Raw genomic sequence first — 21,126 nt, forward strand, 5'->3', positions numbered from 1 at the left:
CAATATTAATAGTAACCAGCAAGCGATACTGTTTCTTATTGTACCAAATTATATTTGAAATTAACTATCGTCAATGGCTCGGTGAAATGACAAAATATCCGATACTTGAACTGTGTCAAATTTTTAACTAATATTGAATTGATCCAACAGTTCAGAACCAGAATCTTGACATCCATGCAGTACTCCCAAGTCATGTACAACAGACAATTAAGTGTATTAGCAGTTATTTATGCAACTATACAGTTGAATTGGCATTCAAGCATATACAGTCAACTAGAAAAACACTAATATTTCATTGTCTTCAATTTTGTTAAAGAGATTCATATAAGGTCAACATACAAAAATAAATAAAGTAAAACAAGCTTAAATGTTTCTTTCATTACATTAATGGCGATTTATGAGAACGAATGTGTTTAACTTCAAACCTTTCACAAATGAATTTGTAGAAAATAGCCGAAAATGTAAACCAGCTGAAAGCAGCAGTTTAAAATAAACTTGCAATATTGCAACAAAATACTAAGTAAGTTTTTAAACATTTGTGCAAAAACTAAACACAGCTACTTTAATAGGTCATATATTTCCTTTGGCCCAAAATTATCTTGTTTGAAATGACTGCATGGTGTTATGACCTCATTGTTTATTTTACTTCTGCACTCTGATTGGAAAAGCATGATGTCAGTTAACCAATGGGAAATGCTTAATGACTTTCATTCAAAATATTTAAAACAGACAGATAAAATGTAAATATGTAAGAATTGATACATATTTTTTGAGCACTTAGGTGCAATCTTGCTCAATCCCCCTGCAGCGGGCTTCAAGAAGCACTAGCACACTTCATTGATTTGAAACTGCATGAACACACAAAAAATAGGACATGACCTCACATAATCATAGAGTATCGCGGTGCTTACAAAGATAACAAACATGAAATGTTATAAGTAACAGAATGTCAAGAAATAGCACTCAATCTGCATGCAAGAATTATTCACGGTGTGCATGAAAATTAACTTTAAAAAATAACAATATTTCAATACCTATTAAAATTGATTTCATGTTAAATATGTCATAATGATAACTTGTAACAACGTCATCCATGTAACAATGTTATTCCTAAATCAAAAGCCTCCATTAAGAAATTTGAAGAAAAACATTTGTGCTTCAAATGAATTGAACCAATATATTGTCAATAAAAAACTCATTTTACCCAAATAAAATTAAAATTGCGCCAAAGATGCTGTCAGAGTTGAGACATAAATAAAGGCCTTGTATTAATACTATCATTAATATATGTTTTGTTCTTCTTTTAAGCACATATATGTGTTTTGTTAACCAGAAAACAAATTTGAAACAGTTCATTGTTGGCAATCATGATTTTGTTCAACTGTCATGGGTAGTCTCTACATCTCATTCATTTTCCACCACAGTAAAATCTGTGTTAATAACATTTACAGTGATTTCTTCATGTTGGTTGTTTTTGCTAGTGAAAACTTTATTAGTGAGGCTTTCTTCTTCTGTAGGTACAGTAACACCGATACTAACACTCTCCATATGTTCGACTTCCTTCTCAGAACCATGTTCTGTTATAACATTGGATTTTGAAATGTCTTTGTCAGTGTTAAATTGCTCTTGTTCGGTTTGGTTTGCAATGTCAGTAGCTGCATAAAAGTAACCTGATGTCACCGCAATCTCTTTATTGACATATTGACCAGGTTCTGTTGAAAAGCAAATGTTTACATTGTCACCCAAACAGGTATCAGCTGTTTTCACTTCACAATCAGTGCAAGGTACAGTTAACATATCACTGTTTGCACTATGTGCCACATTAGCTTCAGATGTAAATTGTGGTTGTTGCAGGCTTTTTGTAAATTGCTGGCTATTGTTACAGGCTGGTGCGTGGTTGCTGTTTGCACGAGATACTGAATTGATGCTACAGGAAGGTGCCTGGTTGCTATTACTAACAGATGCAAATGCTTGATTTCCTTTTTCAGTCATTGCAGGCAACTGGTTGGGAGCACCTGCAGACGATTGCTCGTCACTACAAGAAGTTGCAGTTCTAAGATTTTTGCTAGTCGTAGTAGTATATGGCTGGTTGTCTCTAACTGCAGGAGGCTGAACCGCAGGTGGATTGTCTATATCATGCAGGGTCTGACAGTGTTCCACAAGCTGTGTGGGGTTGGAAAAAAGGTCGCCACACCTTCCACACACATATGGGTATTCCTAAAACAGACACAATTCAAATGTACATGTAAATTTAAACATCAGGGATTCTGGAATAATCCTAAAATCAGGATTAAGAGTTTTTATTTTCATATTGCAACGATGTAAGATTGTATTTTGGTTGGACATTTGCAAATTGTACCTTGAAATGAATATAAATGACTTTGTAATCAATTTGAAAAGGAGTCAAAACCTCTTTTCTTTGCTTTGGGCATGCATCCCACAAACTCCAGCGGATCCTAAGATCAGTGCTATCTTCCAGTCCCATGATTTCAGTGATTACAACAGTAGAACTATATATGTACAATGCAGTTACATTTGAGAAAAATAATCAAGGATCAAGTCAATTCAACAAACCTTTTAAGAGGAACACTTAAATTGTATTTAAAGTTTAAATCAAGCTGACTCTTCTTTACCATTAGTTTGATAAATAGAATTGTATTAACAGTATTGAGGATAGCTGAATTGTTTCTTTTTTGTTTTCATAGTTTGAAAATTAAGAATTATGCTTTTTGAATTTGATTGTTCACCCATTACCTTGCCATGTGACCAGAGATGGTTTTTAAGAGCCTCCTCATTGGTAAAACCTGCATCACAAATCTTACAGATGAAGGTCTGGACCACAGAGTGGGTCAGTAGATGGCCCTGAAAAAGGGTTGAGACCACTATCATTATCAGGTAGATGCATAATTAACTAAATGTAAATACATGGCAATTAATGTAAACAATTGTGGAAAGAATGTTTGATAAAAATAACATCAGTGAGTCATAATCAAAATCTGCAGTTTATGTAAAAAATGTTAAATATAAATATATATAAATATAGGGAAGACATATTATGTATTGTATGTCAGTTTATCTGTTCTCACTCCAAAGTGATACAATCCCACAGTTCAACAGACTAAAATAATATATATATCTTTTGTTTCATACCTATTTTAAATATTAATAAAGTTTTCCTTACAAACAAAAAACCACATTTATATTTCACCAACAAACATCCTATTTCATTGTGCAGTATTGTGGATGATATGAAATCAGGAAACACCATTTGTAATACTGAAATTCTGTCCAGGTGTCCATAATTTATCTTCAAATCAGAATTATTAATGCAATATTTAGACAGATATGCAACAAGAGGCCACGAGGGCCTATGCTCTACTGGCATGACTTTAAGTATTTTTTAATTCAAAGCTAGTACAGTTGAACTTTGTTAATCCGAAATCGGAGGAACCCAAAAAATAATTTCGAAAAAGCGATATTTCGGATTAAGAATTTCAGAAAATGACAGTGTTTGCGAATTATAGATGACTTGAAATATTAAGTTGTGAAGATTGCAATGTGGGTAACACATTACCAATATGATACATTTGGTTTGATTGATCTTTCGTATGTTTGTTGAATTATTGTTAAATAAATGACATTTAATTTGTTAGTATACTTATTTATTAAAACAACAGTAAAAATTTAAAACAAAATGACAGCACATGTATGCATTCCGAACATAGCACAGTTTATAAAAAGCCTTTCTCCGGATTGTTTGGTAGCGGGTCTGGTGAGCAAGCAAGTGCTAATTATGCTCCATGGTCAACTCAAGACGGCGCCCAAGTGCAATATCAGAATGGTGTGAAAAACTATGAGACAATGGAGTTTGAAATAAGGATTGATAAATAGGTGTGAAATGCCAAAAAGGGACCGTAATCTTTACTTCGAATTAGCGATTTTTTCAGAAAAGCGATTTCGGATTGTAGATAAGAAATATAGAAGGAATAAAATCAGGACCGAAAAATAATTTTGAAATAGCGATAATTTCGGATAAACATTGTTTGGAATAGCGGTGTTCAACTGTACATACTATAGGCAATATACTGAACCCCATTTAAAGGGAAACAATTAGACAGTGAACCATCTTTCACAGAGCAAAGGGAGAGAATCAGTACAATAATACACAGCTTTCTGTACAATTTGTCGCCCTTAAGAGCATTTTAAGGGCCAGGTTGTCTCTTTTAACTGTAATTTTCACCACAAAGGCACTGATTTTAATTATTTTAAATCACTAAAATGGACACAGATATTACCCAATTACCTTAAGCAAAACTTCATCTATGAATGTAATGCCACATATTTTGCAGCGATGTTCAGAATGGCCTTTTACTGCTGTGATCTTTTCATAATTTGTTTTCTCCAATGATCTTCCTTCATCCAAATATTTTGTGAGTTGTGTTCCTTGTTCCTCTTGGAAAGTGCTACCCTCCACTAAAGGAGGTGTTTCCATGACAACGTTTGGAAGGTTGTACGGAGAAATCTTACTGTCTGTACTGAAATACTCCTGTGGGATATTTTCTACCACAACTTTCTGCTTCAACTGCATCTCTTTCTCTACCTCACCCAGCAATGCCTTCACAGTTTCCATAAATGTTCCTTCACTAGTGGTGTCAAGCTTATGTAAATGGTCCTTAAGTTTTTCCCATGTTCCGTTTTCAAGAATACCATTCATTTCCAGGTTTGTAAAATGAAACTTTGACCTCCAGTGTTTACAAAGATGACCTTTTGACCTGTACGCAATGTCACATTGTACACATAAATAGGGTCGCGGATTAGTGACGTCAAGGTCACTTTCATCTGCTTTATCCATACTAGAGTGGACATTCTTTACATGTGTCTCATATGAGGCATGCGATCTGAACTTTAAACTGCACTTCTCACATTTAATTCTACTGCTTTGTAATAGGTGAACATTACCATGCAATATGAGCTGATGACTTTCAGGAAATGTTGCACTACAGATAGAGCATGAAAACTTCCCCAACTTCTCAGGTATAGAAACTGGAACTGAACATTTTCCTACAAGATGACATTCATTCCATGTCTCACTTGGAGCGACAACGATTTGAACAGAACCACTTTCATCTAGATTAGACTGCTCTCTGGAAAACACAGCAGGATCAATGTCTACAATTTCAGCCTGTACTGTCCTGTGCTGTGTTTCTCCACTTCCTAAATCCATTACCACAGAATCTTTCTCAGATTCTAGAACTATTTCTTGTGTCCAAGTTGTTCCAGACTGCTCTGAGACAGTGTCATGTGACTTCTTCGAAATATCTTTACTCAGTTCAACAGGAACTACTTTTTCACTTGTAATTACTCTTGTAGTCATATTTACTGAACAGCTTGAGTTATCTAGGGAAATTTCTTCAACTTGACCGTTTCCTTCACCTTGATCAATGTCTTCCTTAAGAGTTAACATAGAAGTTTCTGCATTCTGATCACCCCGGAACGGGTGCTGGAAATGGAAGGGTACAAAACCAGCTTCACTCTGTACGTTGCTCTTTGTCCTACAACTGCTAGAGTCAATCTCTTGGTGGGTCATGTGCTTCAGGATTTGGCCAATGATAGGTCCATTTTCAGGGACAGGATTTGTGATCTCAAGGCCGGATGCCAGACTCAGGAATGTTGGGATTAACCTATCTGGACTGGGCCTGTAATGTAATGAAAACTATAGAAATTCTTACTATTCATACAATTAAACTACACATGTGCATGTTGCTCATCATAATCAAGGCATATATTGGCATACATATTTTGTGTGTAGAGACAGAGTTATCTAGAAATTGAGAAAAAAAACCTAAATCTTGACAAGCCTTCCCTTACTTGACGTATCAACCATGCATACATTTATCCTGTTTCGTAAGTTTCAATTCAGAACAAACATTAGAGAAAAGAAGAACACCATGAAGGAAACAGCAACAACTGTCTGTTGATTTTTGGTGGAATCATTATTGAAGCCAGAGTTATGGGCCTTGAGTGCAATATTATATCTGGCAATATTTGTACCAAGTTTAATTATCTTAAAGCATATGTTTTTAAGATCTGCAGGCTTTCAAGTGGGCACTTCTTTTCCTATTTTTCCTGCTTTTCCCTACTTTTTTGTAAGGCTCCTACTTTTCCCTACTTTTTCTTCAAAAAGCCCTTCTATCCCTACTTTTTTGTAAAAATAGTTTGAGAAATTATAGAAAAGTTTCAACCAAATGCATTAATTGGAATAATCTATATCTTGATTTTAATAAGAAGCCATTTCTAGTATTTTTGAAAGATAAATTAGATGCAGTAGATCTCCGGTGCTGTAAGAGGATTTCTATGATCAGAAGGAGTGGTGCATGTTGACAAGTCAGAGACACCCATTTAGGTTCATCTCCTCATCCTGTGCCCAAATCCCTCTTTATGCACAGGTTTCTAATAAAAAATAACTACATCAACATCACAATTAATGAATATGCTTAGATGTCATTTCTTTGCTTCCCAGAAGGTAAGTAAAGAGCCCTCTTATCCCTACTTTTTGCTCTTAATATCCCTATTTTTCCCTACTTTTTCAAAAATATCCTCCTACTTTTATCCCTACTTTTTTGTTATTGGTCACTTGAAAGCCTGGATATGCGTTACAGCCACAGTTAAAAAATTTGAATGCAGACCCCAAGGCTAAATCAATGTTACAAATAACCAATATGACAAAAAATGAAGCCGATATTATTATTTGATGATGCAATTTTGAAAACCTAGTGACTCAGTTTTTTTAATCCTGAACACCCATATTTATACTTATCAGAGATATCATTCATACAGAAAACCTGATCAAATTTCATGAAGATAAAAAAAAATTTTATTCCATTTGTGTGAGGAAAATTTTCCATTTGTTTAAGGAAAATTTAACATTTTATAAATACATCAACTTTTCCTAAAAGATGAGTCTGTGAGACCTAGTTTTTGACCCCAGATAGTACACTCTATCATCTAAGATTTTATGCAAACACATATTTTTAAAAAGGTTATTAAAATTAAAATTTAACTCTAGAACAGGGAATAAAGTTTCCAAACATTTTACCTAATGACTCAGTTTTTTGCCAAAGATGACTTATATTCACGATAGCACAAAATACAATGCAGACAAATTTTCAGAACAAGTTTTATAAAGATTTGATAAAAAATCTTGTAATTTGTGACAGGGGAAAATGATTTCCTATGATTTGACCAAATGACCTAGTATTTTTACCTGAGGTGACCCATATTCATAAATGTTCAAGACAACATGTAGACAAGTAAAGTAAAAACTATTGACTTTGTGGAAACAAATGAATTTATGACATGGGTTAATTCTTTACTAAAATTTGACCTAGTTTTTGACCTATGAAGTGACCCATATTATAAATGTTCAGGGCAGCATGTAGACAAGAATTCAGACAAAGATTTATAACAATTGAATGTAAATTATTGACTTAATGACATGGAATAAAACTTAAACGCAGAATTGTTAACGCCTGCCCGCCCAAACCCCATCCACCAAGTTTTTGCCAATCTATAATGTGTACTATTTCGCTAAAAATAGTATTTCTTCAAAATCTGGATAATTGCAGAAACTTGAGACATAGTTTTTACCTGGTACTTGAATTAACTGGTGTACTTTTATAAGCTGCCGAAGTAATATTTTGCACTTCCTGAAAAAAAGTGTATGACATTTACAACAAATCATTTCACATTTGGAGAGGTAAAATAATTGGCAACATAATATGGTAAATCCATTACAGTTTACTGACTTACATCCTTCATATTCCATGGAAATCTGTGCATCCGCAGACAAATCACATCTCAGAGGTTCAATAACCACTTTACATTTCACTTATTTCGAAGATAATAATGAAAGTGTTTTCATTGGAATGTAAAAATAACTTGCAAATGGACTGAATGGAATCACTGAGGTGTGTCTAAAGACGAGGATTAGAATGATATATTGCACAGCCCCTGAACATGTAAATATAAGTAAGGAGATCTAGGCTCTAAAAGATGCACTCTTACTCCCAAATAAGATTTACCACAATTAATACAATTGTTTTAATATATCAAAAAGGATGAATAAATGTCGAGAACAATGGTTCTTATGAAGGATACCGTGTTAAATTTGAAAGAAATGTGAATAAAACACAGTATTTCTACATTTTGAAACGATAATTGATCACAGTAAATCTTTAAGCATTTTACCAAATAATTTAATATATTTGCGTTTTCAGCTATAAAATACACGGATACAGTCTTGTTATCGGTAATTAATATTTTCCATAAATGCATTATTTAGTAAGTAAAATTTATGTTTGTTATACATGTGTATTTATTGATTTTGAATAAGAGTGTCACTTTAATCAAAACAGATCTCAAATCGATCATTTAGTCAAGTAAAAAGAGATGTTTGTCAAACTTAACCCCAGCAATCAATATTTCAGTTAAGTAACAAGAAATGTTTTGTCAAACATAATGCCTCCATGAGCGCCACCTTGGCAGGACATATGGAGGATTGAATAAAGGTTTTTAAAGAAGCATTGCAGGAGTTCCAACAACGGATAATTGTCAATCCTGAGAAATGGCCAGAGGTGTCTTCCAGTTCAAGAGATTCATGCTAAAACCAAGGAAAAGTGGCATAGACCCTGTTTGAACTAGTTTCCAAAGTCATTTATACTCATTTTAAGGTATTTCCTACTGGTTTTGATGCAAAAGTGTGAGCAATAAATCAATCTTCACAACTGTACAATAGTCTAAAGTGTAAAAGTCTCAATCCAGATTTCAGGATTAATCTTTATCTTAAGAATCCTTTGCATTGATTATTAATGGTTGCAAAAGGTCAATATACAAACTGACTTTTGAACTATTTGAACTTGTTAAGACTGTTGCCTTTGGCCTCAACCATTCATCTAATTACCTAAAAGCAATAGGAGTCATCAACTGTTCATGGGGTTACCAACCAGTTACGGTTTTTTTATTCTAAATCAAACTGTGCTTGACAAAGTGGACCTTGACTATAAAAAAAACATTAATGCCACCTAAAACTAGAGGCGCTGCAATGCGACGAAACCAGGTTTTTGTTATGGGCAATCAGAAATTATAGCCAATTAATTTGTTGTATGAGCAAGTTCAATCTGCAGTTTCATATAAGCTATATCCACACTAAGATTCATCACTATCCATCAATTCTAACTAAGTTGTTGGGCAGAAAAACATTTTTCTATTTTTAGGAACAGTGACCTTGACCACTCCTCCCAAGCTAGCTCTTTACATAAGCTACCTTCGCTCTAAGTTTCATCAATATCTATCAATGCTAACTAAAGTTATTGGGCAGAAACCATTTTTCTATTTTTAGCAACAGTGACCTTGACCTCCCCCCACTCAAAAGAAATTCCAAGCTTGGTCTTCACATAAGCTACCAGTACCTACACACAAAATTTCGTCAATATCTATCAATCCTAACTAAAGTTATTGGGCAGAAACCATTTTTCTATTTTTAGTAACAGTGACCTTGACCTTAGCTCCACCCCCCCTCAAAAGCAATCCCAAGCTAGCTCTGTACATAAGCTACCTACACACCAAGTTTTATCAATATCTATCAATGCTAACTAAAGTTATTGGGCGGACACCATTTTTAATTTTTTAGTAACAGTGACCTTGACCTTAGCCCCACCCCCCTCAAAAGCAACCCCAAGCTAGCTCTTAACATAAGCTACCCACACACCAAGTTTAATCAATATCTATCAATGCTATCAAAAGTTATTTGGCAAAAAACATTTTTCTGTTTCAAGTAACAGTGACATTGACCGTAGCCCCTCCCCACTCAAAAGCAATCCCAAGCTAGCTTTTCACATGCTACCTACACACCAAGTTTCATCAATATCTGTCAATCCTAACTAAAGTTATTGGGTGGAAACCATTTTTCTATTTTTAGTAATAGTGACCTTGACCTTTGCCCCTCCCCACTCAAAAGCAATTCCAAGCTAGCTCTTCACATAAGCTACCTACACACCAAGTTTCATCAATATCTGTCAATGCTAACTAAAGTTATTGGGCAGAAACCATTTATCTATTTCAAGTAACAAGCGACCCTGACCTTAGCCCCACCCACCTCAAAAGCAATCCCAAGCTAGCTCTTCACATAAGCTACCTACACACCAAGTTTCATCAATATCTGTCAATGCTAACTAAAGTTATCGGGCAGAAACCATTTTTCTATTTTTAGTAACAGTGACCTTGACCATTTTTCTATTTTAAGTAATAGTGACCTTGACCATAGCCCCTCCCCACTCAAAAGCAATCCCAAGCTAGCTCTTCACATAAGCAACTTACACACCAAGTTTCATCAATATCTATCAATGCTAACTAAAGTTATTGGGCAGAAACCATTTTTCTATTTTTAGCAACAGTGACCTTGACCCCCCCCCACTCAAAAGAAATTCCAAGCTTGGTCTTCACATAAGCTACCAGTACCTACACACAAAATTTCGTCAATATCTATCAATCCTAACTAAAGTTATTGGGCAGAAACCATTTTTCTATTTTTAGTAACAGTGACCTTGACCTTAGCTCCACCCCCCCCCTCAAAAGCAATCCCAAGCTAGCTCTGTACATAAGCTACCTACACACCAAGTTTTATCAATATCTATCAATGCTAACTAAAGTTATTGGGCGGACACCATTTTTATTTTTTTAGTAACAGTGACCTTGACCTTAGCCCCACCCCCCTCAAAAGCAATCCCAAGCTAGCTCTTAACATAAGCTACCCACACACCAAGTTTAATCAATATCTATCAATGCTATCAAAAGTTATTTGGCAAAAAACATTTTTCTGTTTCAAGTAACAGTGACATTGACCGTAGCCCCTCCCCACTCAAAAGCAATCCCAAGCTAGCTTTTCACATGCTACCTACACACCAAGTTTCATCAATATCTGTCCATCCTAACTAAAGTTATTGGGTGGAAACCATTTTTCTATTTTTAGTAATAGTGACCTTGACCTTTGCCCCTCCCCACTCAAAAGCAATTCCAAGCTAGCTCTTCACATAAGCTTCCTACACACCAAGTTTCATCAATATCTGTCAATGCTAACTAAAGTTATTGGGCAGAAACCATTTTTCTATTTCAAGTAACAAGCGACCCTGACCTTAGCCCCACCCACCTCAAAAGCAATCCCAAGCTAGCTCTTCACATAAGCTACCTACACACCAAGTTTCATCAATATCTGTCAATGCTAACTAAAGTTATCGGGCAGAAACCATTTTTCTATTTTTAGTAACAGTGACCTTGACCATTTTTCTATTTTAAGTAATAGTGACCTTGACCATAGCCCCTCCCCACTCAAAAGCAATCCCAAGCTAGCTCTTCACATAAGCAACTTACACACCAAGTTTCGTCAATATCTATCAATGCATACTAAAGTTATTGGGCAGAAACCATTTTTCTATTTTTAGTAACAGTGACCTTGACCTTAGCCCCACCCCCCTCAAAAGCAATCCCAAGCTAGCTCTTCCCATAAGCTACCTACACACCAAGTTTCATCAATATCTATCAATGCTAACTTAAGTTATTGAACAGAAACCAATGTTTGACGCCCGCCCGCCCAACGACAACCTCATTCTATTAACCCAGTTTTCGTTGAAAACCTGGTTAAAAATGGTCAAGAGCAACCTACCACTGAAGTTTTAAGGTCCTAGGTCAACGCTTCTAAGTTAATGTTTGGATAATGAAAACTGTTGAATTTTGACCACAAAAGCTGAAGGGGATATACTGGTCATGGACAAACAACCTCTGAAGTTTTATGGTCCTTAGAGTTGACAGTGACCTTTGACCTACTTACTGACTCCCAAAACAATAGGAGTCATTTATTTGTCAAGGGCAGACTACAACTTAAGTTTCATAGTCACTGTTCTTCAGCTATTGTGTGGACAAGACATGGTCTACTGACTGACCTACCGACCAGCATTTGCGAACCTATATGCACCTTTTTAAAGAGGGTATATAAAGAGCTGCTATCACCAGAGTGATTTCAGACTCACAAGGATGCTGATTGTATGTTACATATTTTTTTTATCCAACAAAAATCTTTCCATGGAAATTCTAGAAATGCTGTTAAACCAACAAGTACACATACACAACTCAGAACAGAAGCAAAAATGTCGCAGATTTTCATATTTCAAATTGAATGACACATTTTCCAAACTGAAGTACATACCTCCAAAACATTTCCCCCTTTAGTTTCTGTCTGGTTAGCTGTACCACCTGAAATAAGGAACATATATTCCCAAGGATTGTCTTCCCAAATACACTCATTCTCAATGCGCCCAACTCCTTCCCCACATAGTACTATCTCTAAATGTTGAACTTCCAAGCATTTTAAAAAAAATCCCAAAAGCATATATATCTATAATCATGGAATAAAATATGCTTCAAATAGTCTTTTATAAGCAATAGGCCACAGGTCTACAGACTGAAGTACCAGAAATTGAAATCAGGTATTGTCAGATCTACTTTTTTGACATGGCATGTTTAATTAATGAGCCAGGGTTACAAAATGGAACGTATGGTGTTATTGCAACGTTAATGTGAATTTGAAAGCAAGCCGAAGGATCTTGGTGGACGAACTGAGGGGAATAGGTGATTTTAGATAATTAAGCAGAAAATGTTAACTACAAGACTTTGCCTTACTTAACCTACAACAAATAGTCAAAACATTCTCAGACTTAACTTTACACTTGCAATAAAACTTGCGAGATGAAAGCAATGTTCATATATCCTAGAAATATAGGTTGATCAGTTACTGTAATGAAACTAGCCAACTGAATTAAAAAATCAATTTACCTACAGTTTGAAGCCCCTCAAAATAGTTTTTGATTCGATTATCATTGCCTGTGAACAGAACTGTAAAAGTTAATCAGGCTTGTTGTGCCTACACTACAGCCTTTCAATCTTTTTTAGCACTTTCATTGTACATGTAGTAATGTGTAATATAACAAAAAACTTTCATCCGAGGATTTTAAAATCAATTAGTAAAGAATGGGATGTTTTCCAACCTGTGACTTGCGCAGTGTGATCGGACAGTGTAAGCAGGCCCCAGATTACATCACTGTTCTTTGCTGCATCTGTATAACAAACAATCTTTGCTATAAAAAAGTACTCTGCTACACAACAACCAATAAGAGAAGAATAATGAAATCATGAGTCTACATTGGAAATTCCATTTTTTTCTATTGATGTATGTAGTAATCATATTCTATTTCAATCATTTCGAATCATTGTTCAATTGTCTACCCAAGAAGTTAATTTTTTATTTTGTATTTCAAATTGGCAGCCAACTGTAAAAAGACTTTATGCAGTATTACCCCAGCGTGCCTGTATTAGTCTCGTTAGAGTCACTTGGCCTGCAGCGTGCCTGTATTAGTCTCTTTAGAGTCACTTGGCCTGCAGCGTGCCTGTATTAGTCTCGTTAGAGTCACTTGGCCTGCAGCGTGCCTGTATTAGTCTCGTTAGAGTCACTTGGCCTGCAGCGTGCCTGTATTAGTCTCGTTAGAGTCACTTGGCCTGCAGCGTGCCTGTATTAGTCTCATTAGAGACACTTGGCCTGCAGCGTGCCTGTATTAGTCTCATTAGAGACACTTGGCCTGCAGCGTGCCTGTATTAGTCTCATTAGAGACACTTGGCCTGCAGCGTGCCTGTATTAGTTCTCATTTAAGGCATGCTGCAGCTGTTAAATAGTTGGGATAAATTTAAAAGCAAGCCAATCAGTGATGTGTTAATGGATGTCATTGAATTTGATTTAATCATCAATGTTTGAAGGCAATTAAACCAGCATTGGGTTTGTGCAGAATTAACAAATTATATTTTTCTGCAAGTCAAGCTGACTGGTTTGTGCAGATTTAATGAATTATACTTTTCTTTAAACACCAACCGACTGGTTTAAAAAAAATGTGGTAAATCAAAAAGAGGTTCAAGTCTTTGTAAAATGGCAATGATTGGATATAAGACAGTGGGATGTTTTATATAAAGGAGTCAGTTATCTAGATGCCAAATCAGGAAGTCCAAAACATGAAGTCTCTGACCACCAAACACTTCTTTTCTTTGCTGAATGGCTTCATTGACGAATAAAGTAAGAACAATTCATAACAAAAGGGAGTGGACACTCCTCCCCTCCATAGAAACTCCTGATTAAAATCCACAAAAACATTTTGTTTAAATATTTAAATGACATCAAAATCACGTCATTTCATACTCACCATCTTCTCCTTGATCCAGATTTCCATAGATTGTCATCAAACTGAAAATGAATCATTGCATATATTCAAATATTACATAGTTTTTGTCTTTATTTAATAACAAGAGCTACCACAGTAAGTGACCAATGGCCCCTAAATACCATCCAGTTCATTAGACTATGCAATTACAAGTATGTCTATATTCAGATAGCCATCATAAACTGTAAGCATGTGATGCATGTTGCACGCGAATTGTCATCTTTATTTACCTAACTAATGTGCCAAGTAATTGTTTATTCCAGTTTCAAGTTTGATGCTAACTGGTGAAATGGGTTATGATAGTTAATAGGTTTTGCCATGTCCACAGAAGGTCAAGCACCAGTCCAGTATTTAGGGACACTCTCAAAGATTTAACATTGGCAACAATTTTATAAACCTTATTGAAAATAAGTCGTATCACTTTTATGAACTTACACAGATTGAGAAATACTCATGTGAGCAGAATTTTGTGAAACCCAGCTTTTATAATGCTATTTATTAACAACTCTTTTGGCTTAACAGACTGAGCATCTTCTATCACAAGTAATAATTAACAAGAGAGCTCTTATTTAAATTGTGGATGATGTCAGTGTTTCAAGCATTTTGTTCAAACACACATTTTTTTCGATGTTTGACCATATAAAATGTGTAGAAGTCCATTTACTTCCTTGGCAAAGATTTTTGAGATCCGTAAATGGATGTGTATTCGTATGGCAAATACCTTGAATCAGTGGGGTGCTGGGTAACAGACGCAGAGAACAACGTGCTGGACCCTGTGAATGATGACATTGTGCTAGCCCCAGGATAAACTGTCATAGTGCTGGGCCCAGAATAATCCGCCATCGAGCTAGGCCCAAGATTAGGCAGGGTCCCAGGAGCAGAGCTGATGGATGGGTTCCCTGTAGACATTATTGGTTCCCCTTCTGCACCACTGGGCGGGAATCCTGAAGTACTGCCATCCTTGTGTGAGCTGAAGATGGAATTTGCTGTTACTTAAAATTCATGTAAATCCAAGCACACTCAAACACAAGCACAAAATGAAAAGTGTGTCATCTAACTTTTTAGTTAACAGTTATTACAATCATTATTTGCATTATTGTCATGATTATGATAATTATTTTCAGAATCATTATTTCAAAAAAACTAAGACTATAAGCCAAGTATTTTACTTCTGAAACCACAGAATTAATGAGAACTAACTGCTGCACTTAAGAAAAGAAAAAAGATAAAATTTACTATCATAGGCACCAACCTGTCCACATCCATGACATCTCCACTGTCTTCATGTCCGTCCTCCCCAATTCCTCCATCTTCACTCCCAATCTGGGAGTTATCCCCCCTGTCATCCATTTCACCATCATCACCATCATCACTCCCGCCATCATCCAAATCATCAACATCATCTTCAACAACTTCAATTCCATCCTCTTCCAGGTCGAGAGATTTCTGTTGACTAGTGTTGTCCACTATTTTTGCTTGTTTTGAGAGTGAACACTGTGCCTTCAAGGCACCTTCATCAATGTGAGTGTCATCCACTTCCATGGGTATAGGATAGATACCAAGTTCCATGCATTTCTTTACATGAGATTTTGACTTCATATGCTTAGTTAGGTTTCCCTTTGTCTTAAATGAGAAGTTACATTGCTTACATTTATAGGGTCTCAGATTCGTATGGCTTCGAATATGCTTCTTTAACATGCTTGGTTTCTTACATCGAATTCCACAAGTTTCGCAGACATATCTTCCCCTACCTCGACCGCGAACATACACATAAGCTTCTGCGCTCTTAAACCCACCTTGAAGCAGTTTTCCCTTTTCAGGCTTTTTCAGAATCTCCTCAGGAATTATCATCTGTTTATCAAGTTCCACTTCTCCCTGTTTGTGTTTCCAATAACTACTGTGCGTGATCAAACTTTTTCTAGGATCATCCCCACAATTTGTAAGCCAAACTGGATTTGTAGTGTAGCGAGAATTGTATAAAGACAGCAAGGTCTTAGTTGCTAGTCCTAACGGATTAGGGTTTTGTGGAGCAACTCGCCAGTCTGAGTACATTGAGACTTTCTTGCTTGCTTTAACATAGCTGGGTTGCAGTCTATCCTTGGTACAGAAGCTTAGGTGAGTCATGCTTCGCATTGATGGGTAAGTGTGTCCAACCAGTGAATATTGATGCAGAAAAGGTGTTTTCTTCAATGTGGAACCAGAATCTGGCATTTGAACTTTAGGACTCTTTGACTGGATTTGCAGATTACTTTCACCATTCACATCTGATTGTTCAACTTTAACTTCATCTTCATCAACAGATTGATGTTTTTCAGCGTCAGTTTTTGCAATGAGTTTCAGACTCTTTGCGTCAAATATGAAGATTTTCTTAACTTTATCTATCTCCATCAAATCAGGCCTTGGTGTAAGAGTAGCTGATGGCAGAAACTGTAGAGGGGTTCCCATCCCTGCAAAAGCTTTCATCTTAAAATTTTGTTGATAAATTGGTCTAATAGCATATTGTGCAAGTGGTGAATCTTCAGCTTTCATTAATGGTATCTTCACATCTATCAGTTTCCAGTCATCTTTTGGCCTTGTATGCATAATAACTTCTTTACTGACAGGTTCCTCTCTTTCCTCTTCTTCCTCATGCATGTCTTTAGAAATATCTGGCACTGATTCAGATCTTTTGAACACAGGACGCCGTATTCTGATTCCGCCTGCTACTGAATCATCAAAAGACCTTACTAATCTTGCATGCTTTTGGGGAATAGGACTTTTGTACAAGTTTTCATTATCAAATCTAGACTTCAGACCAATTTTGTTCGATATTTGATTCTTCTTTCCACCATCAAAACTCATTGATCGGTTCAGCATAAACTTTAACCTTCGCTTGAGTATCTGACCTTTTAATTTTGACTGCCAAGAATCTTTTTCTTTCATTGGCGATTTTTGAATTGGAACATCAACAGTTTTTGCTTTCATTGTCTTTAATCTTACACACTTACTTACGGACGAAGTGGATGCCTTTACATTCCAATCTGATAAAGACTGTACTTTTGCTGCCTCACTTACTTCCATCTTGGTTTCTTCAGTTTTTACAGGGGCTGATTGAGTAAAGAGTCTTGCCACCAAGTCTTTATTGATATCCTCATTTTGCCCCATGGCTGATGAAATTTTGAACTCACTCTCTCTTCTCTTCTTACAATAACACATCATATGCAGTTCAAGAGTAGCAGGTTTCTTGAATGAAACATTACAATAAGGACACTTCATTAAGCTACTTTCCTCTTCCTGACTGGTTGTAGATTTTCCTTGCAGAACATACACACAAACTGGTGGATGGGTAGAACCAGTCTGATTGGAAGCAATGGCCTCCATTTGTTGACCTTCAATTTGAGACTGTGGCAATGATTTTATGACTTGTGCGAAAGAAACAGTTGGAGTACCAGGGGCTAGTTTTCTGGACTCAGCTCTGATTGGTGCTAGTCCAATTGGTGAGTCAAGTCTTAGAGGCACACTTGGAGATTTCATAGCTGGTGTCTCGAACCTAAAAGCCACAGTCGGAGTCTTCTTTGGCTCCACTAAGGTAGCTGAAAGTGGAGACGGAGAAGCAAGGAAAGGAACAGTAGCAAAAGAAACTGAGTCTTGCCTTTGAAGAATTTTTGGGCGTATAGATCTTTGCCCTAATACTGTTGCTGAGGACATTGTTGATGAAACAACACTAGTTTGTGTTTTAGCAACTAGACCAGGTGTAGACGTTTTAAGAACTTGTGTTGCTGATGCAAGATGTGGTGATTTCGATACCACCACCTGGCTGGCAGATATTTTGGGGGGCTGCTGAGGGGGGAATTTAATTTGTATCTTGATTTCTTTCATGTCTTCTTTCCCTACGGGACTGTCAAGTTTCTGCTTACTGACTGTGTCAGACACAATTTTAGACAGAATCTTCATAGGGTCAGTCGACTGAGGAACTCTAGGGTCATGCATTGTGTGAGACGACACATTTTGGATCAGTTTGGATTTAGATGAGCTCTGACTTGTTGATTTAGATTTATGTACAACCAATCTGTTCCCTTCGTCTTCAAACTGAACCGGACTGATTGCTTGAAAGTTTTCACCCATTACTTGTGTTTGGGTTTGAACAGGAGTCTGCATAAATCCCACACTAGAGCTTCTTGACAGCTGTGGTGTTTGTGGTGACTGCATTATTACCGTGGGTTGTTGAATTATGGCTTGAGCTTGCACAGTTTGGGGTTCCTGCATGACAAAAACTGGCATTGTTGATCCAGGTAGTAACACTTGAGCCATGGGGATTGAAGGTGTAGAGACCTGTACAGGCATTTGTAAAACATACTGAGGTTGAACCACCCCAGGACTGGACTGTACCATTATTTGCTGTAATTGATTGGGCTGAACAGCAATTTCCTGAACTTGGCTTGGGTGAACAGCTAAATGTTGGAAGTGACTAGCCTGAATAGGAATTTGTTGAACAACACTAGGTGACTGTTGAACAAAGCTGAAACTCGCCTGAGGAATGCTAACCATTTGATGTGGAGTACTCTGCTGAACAACTTTGAAACTTCTCTCACCACTTAAACTTGGAGTTAATGGACCCGGGGTAGCTTGAAGACTAGACAGACTCTTTGATCTCATCTGCAGATTTTTCAAGGCCATTTTGCCGACCTGTCCAGGCACATGTGAACCAGATGGAGTGGCTGGTGTTATTGGAGTTTTAATGGACATACCTGAAGAAGGCATAGGGGACATTATAACTGAAGTTACACTTGGACTCGCTATTGCCGAAACTGTGTGGGTTCTATTTAGATGAGAGGCAAGAATGGGGTTCTTGGTGCGTGGAAGAAATGTGGTAGTCAATGGTAACTCCAGACAGGAACGTAATTTCAGGCCAAGAGCTCCTTTACCAGAGGTGGCAGTAACATTTCCGACAGATTGTAGTGAGTTGTAACTTGACAATGTCGCTGATTTACCAGCAGTTGAACCTATACTGGTATCAGTTAAATAAATAATGTTACTCATCTTATTTGGAGTAGACAACATACATTCATCAATTCTCTGTACATTTTTTGTGGCCAATGGTCCTTCCATCACAGTCATTTGTTCTTGACTGGGGGCTTTCTCTACAATGACACTTTTTGACCTATTGTTGCTTTGGTTTGTTTGAGTAATTCTCCCACTTGTTACACTGAAAGATCCTTGTGAAGCATAAGAACATACTGGCCCAGATGGAGGCAGTAATAGAGAAATTGATGTCTCCATGTCCATCTTCATTTCACTGTCTTGCCTTGACAAGTTTCTCTTCAAACATTTAGCCCTTGGTGGTTCAACTTTCGGGGTATCAATTATTGCCTCATTTGCTGAGATTATCTGCTGTATCCTTTCTTTCAACACTGAGGACAAGGCCGTTTTGGCTACTGATGTCGTAGGAGCAGCAGCTAGTATATCTGTCAGTGACTTTTCCGCTTGTCTTTGCTCTGTCATAGAAACGCCAGAATCCTCAGTTTCTACTAACTGCATAACAACCTGCACTCTCTTATCCGGCAGAGTTCTTACAGATGTTGACAACTGCACACCATCTTTCTGACACTTTGAATATTTTTCGCTCAAAGCTTCTAGATCTCTCAATGCTTTTGTAGCAGTAACAGGATCACTGTCAGGATCTGGTAAATTCACAATCTCAATTTTATTCAAGAAAACATTATCTGATTTTTCAGCACTCAAGTCTTCATGACTAGTTAAAAATTCCTCCGGTGCTTGCACTGCAATAGGAACATGTATGGTCTGCTGGAGAGAAGGATTCACTGGAGTACTGGCCATCACAACGGACCCCATATTTCCTACAAAACCTGTCTGATACCCTGCTAGATCAAAGGTCTGTAAAGCTCCTATAGGTGGCTGTGGTGTCACATGCTCAACTAAAACTGGAAGCTGCTTCGAACTACTGGACATGATTGGTAAACTATACTGTCTCTGAATCTTCAATCCGCTTTTCTTTTCTTGCACAGACTTAAGCCTTTCCAATTTAGCTCTCTGTTTCTCATTCTGTACCTCACAAGGCCTTTCACCTTTGTCTTTTTCTAAATATTTAAGCACTTCTTGAATTACATGTCTCTGAACCGGCTCTTTTTGACAGCCCCTCTTACTAAGATCATATTCAGGAAAGAGGTCAGGGTTATTGACGCCCCTATGTGCAAGAATGTCACCACTTGTCTCACCTTCCGCCTTGCCTTCAGAAGACACCAACCCAGCAGAGTTTTCCTGCTGCAGTTTATGTTTCTTCAGCTCCAAGTTTCTCTTCAACACATGTGCTCTGGATTTACAATGTTTGTACAAATTACTCTTTGTCTTAAATGAAAATCCACAGACAAGACAAGGATAAGGTCGCTCGCCAGTGTGTGCGCGGATGTGTTTTTCCAACACACTAGGTTTGGAGCATGTCCGCTGGCAATACGGACAGATGTGCTTTCCAGGTCGCGTCAGATTCATCCAGCCCTTAGACTTAGTGTCTATACCTGCCTTGTTCAAAATCCTTTCGATGTTTGCATACTGACGAGAGTTGGAATGTTTCTCATGCTCAGCACAGGCATCCTAGAATAAAAAAATAAGGTTTTACTTTATTTACTTCATGCTTTTCGGTGGTCTATTGAAAACATAATGGTAAACAAATTAACTGTTTGAAACAGTGATCTTATCGAAACAAAATTTTAATGCATCTCTCATTTAAGCCTGTATCACTGTAATAAAATGAAAATAAATGCAAACAGTGCAAAGACGAACAATCAATATCATCATTTCTGGCATGATGTCATATTTA

At 36.9% G+C, this 21,126-nt stretch overlaps 1 protein-coding gene across 1 annotated transcript in view; it reads right to left on the bottom strand.

Moving 5' to 3' along the window:
- Positions 1-212: 212 nt before the first annotated feature.
- LOC128204045 (uncharacterized) overlaps positions 213-21,126 on the bottom strand; it is a 45,265-nt gene continuing 24,351 nt past the window's right edge. Inside the window, exons 7-15 of the mRNA XM_052905373.1 lie at positions 15,565-20,900; positions 15,034-15,282; positions 14,295-14,335; positions 13,095-13,163; positions 12,257-12,303; positions 7,648-7,706; positions 4,304-5,696; positions 2,755-2,862; positions 213-2,217 (exon numbers count right to left, since the gene is read on the bottom strand). Coding sequence (XP_052761333.1) covers positions 1,405-2,217; positions 2,755-2,862; positions 4,304-5,696; positions 7,648-7,706; positions 12,257-12,303; positions 13,095-13,163; positions 14,295-14,335; positions 15,034-15,282; positions 15,565-20,900 — 8,115 coding nt within the window. The 3' untranslated portion in view covers positions 213-1,404. The remainder of the gene's footprint in view (positions 2,218-2,754; positions 2,863-4,303; positions 5,697-7,647; positions 7,707-12,256; positions 12,304-13,094; positions 13,164-14,294; positions 14,336-15,033; positions 15,283-15,564; positions 20,901-21,126) is intronic.

The sequence above is a fragment of the Mya arenaria genome, chromosome 10, assembly GCF_026914265.1.
Source record: "Mya arenaria isolate MELC-2E11 chromosome 10, ASM2691426v1".
Classification (NCBI taxonomy): Eukaryota; Metazoa; Mollusca; class Bivalvia; order Myida; family Myidae; genus Mya; species Mya arenaria.